Source organism: Pygoscelis adeliae, unplaced genomic scaffold (genome assembly GCF_000699105.1).
Source record: "Pygoscelis adeliae isolate BGI_AS28 unplaced genomic scaffold, ASM69910v1 Scaffold60, whole genome shotgun sequence".
Taxonomy (NCBI): domain Eukaryota; kingdom Metazoa; phylum Chordata; class Aves; order Sphenisciformes; family Spheniscidae; genus Pygoscelis; species Pygoscelis adeliae.
The window spans coordinates 1276589-1277932 of record NW_008823954.1 but is presented as its reverse complement, the minus strand read 5'-3'; the positions used below and the strand labels follow the sequence as shown (position 1 = coordinate 1277932).

Genomic DNA, 1344 nt, shown 5'->3' with positions numbered 1-1344 from the left:
GATGGCAGCTCAGAAAGCCGGTGTGATCACATCCCCTGGATAGCTATACCTGCTTGTCTTACAAAAAAACAGGCTTCGGTTATTGATATTGATACTCTGTATAGATCAAGACAATTTTATGCTAGTGCTATAAGAAGAAAAAGGGGGGGCGGGGGGGCTGCTCCAAGCCAGGTCCCCACGAGTGACCCTGTGCTCCTGCCAAGCCCCTCGCAGGTCCTCCCAAACTTCCCTCAGGGAGTTTAGATAACCAGTGTAAAAGCTCTTTCCAAGTGGAGACTTGCTATCTGTGACCTTCACTTTTCATTCTTAAATATTTCTTTTCTCCTTCTTCCGCTCTCTTCCTCATTTATAACCTGTAAAATCACGGTGTGAGAGCAAGAGACGGCGAGACCTGCCCCACTAGGTCACAGCAACGGCCCCCACGGCACCCAGTGGGGGTGCATGGGAGCTCGGCCCCTCTCCTGGCCTCACTGCCGCCTCTCCCTGGCCGCAGGTGCTCTCTGCCATGAGGCTGTCCTGGGCGCTTCTCCTGCTCGCGGCGGCCCTGGCACTGGAGGGGACAGTTGCCGCCCGCTGCCCCACACCCTGTGTCTGCGACAACCTCCGCGCCCACGTCCTCTGCCTCAATGGGAACCTGATGGCCATCCCCAGCACCATCCCACAGGTGGGTAAAGGGACAGGCAGGGGCGTGGGGGAAGAGGAGGTGGGGATGGCAGCCCTGGGGTAACTCAGTGTTTACTTGTGTGACTGACAGCTCACCAAAAAACTGGACCTTCAGGGCAACAGCTTCACGGTCATCCCAGTGGGAGCCTTCCTCGCCACCCCATACCTCACGCACTTGGACCTGCAGCGCTGCAAGGTGGAGAGGCTGGAGGAAGGTGCTTTCCGAGGGCTGGGGAGGCTGGTCTACCTCAACCTGGCCTCCAACAGCATAGCCCTCCTCTACCAGGAGTCCCTGGATGGGCTGTCCTCCCTCCAGCAGCTCATCCTGGAGGGGAACCGCATCGAGGAGATCCAGCCGGGTGCTTTTGGCCATCTGGGGTCCCTCACTGTCCTCGACCTGAGGGCGAACGCCTTGGTTTACCTCCCAGACATGGTCTTCCAGGGTCTGCAGGTCCTCAGGTGGCTCCGGCTGTCCCACAATGCCCTCCATGTGCTGGGCAGCGAGGCCTTCACCGCCCTGCCCGCCCTGCGCAGGCTGAGCCTGGACCACAATGAGCTGCAGGCACTGCCCAGCGAGACCCTGGCCAGGCTGGACGGGACCACCCGGCTGGACCTGGGCCACAACCCCATCACCTACGTGGCTGAGGAGGCCCTGGCCATGGCCTCCCTGAAGCACCCCTC

At 60.2% G+C, this 1344-nt stretch overlaps 1 protein-coding gene across 1 annotated transcript in view; it reads left to right on the top strand.

Annotated features, from left to right (window-relative positions):
* Positions 1-505: 505 nt before the first annotated feature.
* The window catches only part of CHADL (chondroadherin-like), a 3151-nt gene continuing 2312 nt past the window's right edge, over positions 506-1344 (top strand). Inside the window, exons 1-2 of the mRNA XM_009322651.1 lie at positions 506-664; positions 755-1340. Coding sequence (XP_009320926.1) covers positions 506-664; positions 755-1340 — 745 coding nt within the window. The remainder of the gene's footprint in view (positions 665-754; positions 1341-1344) is intronic.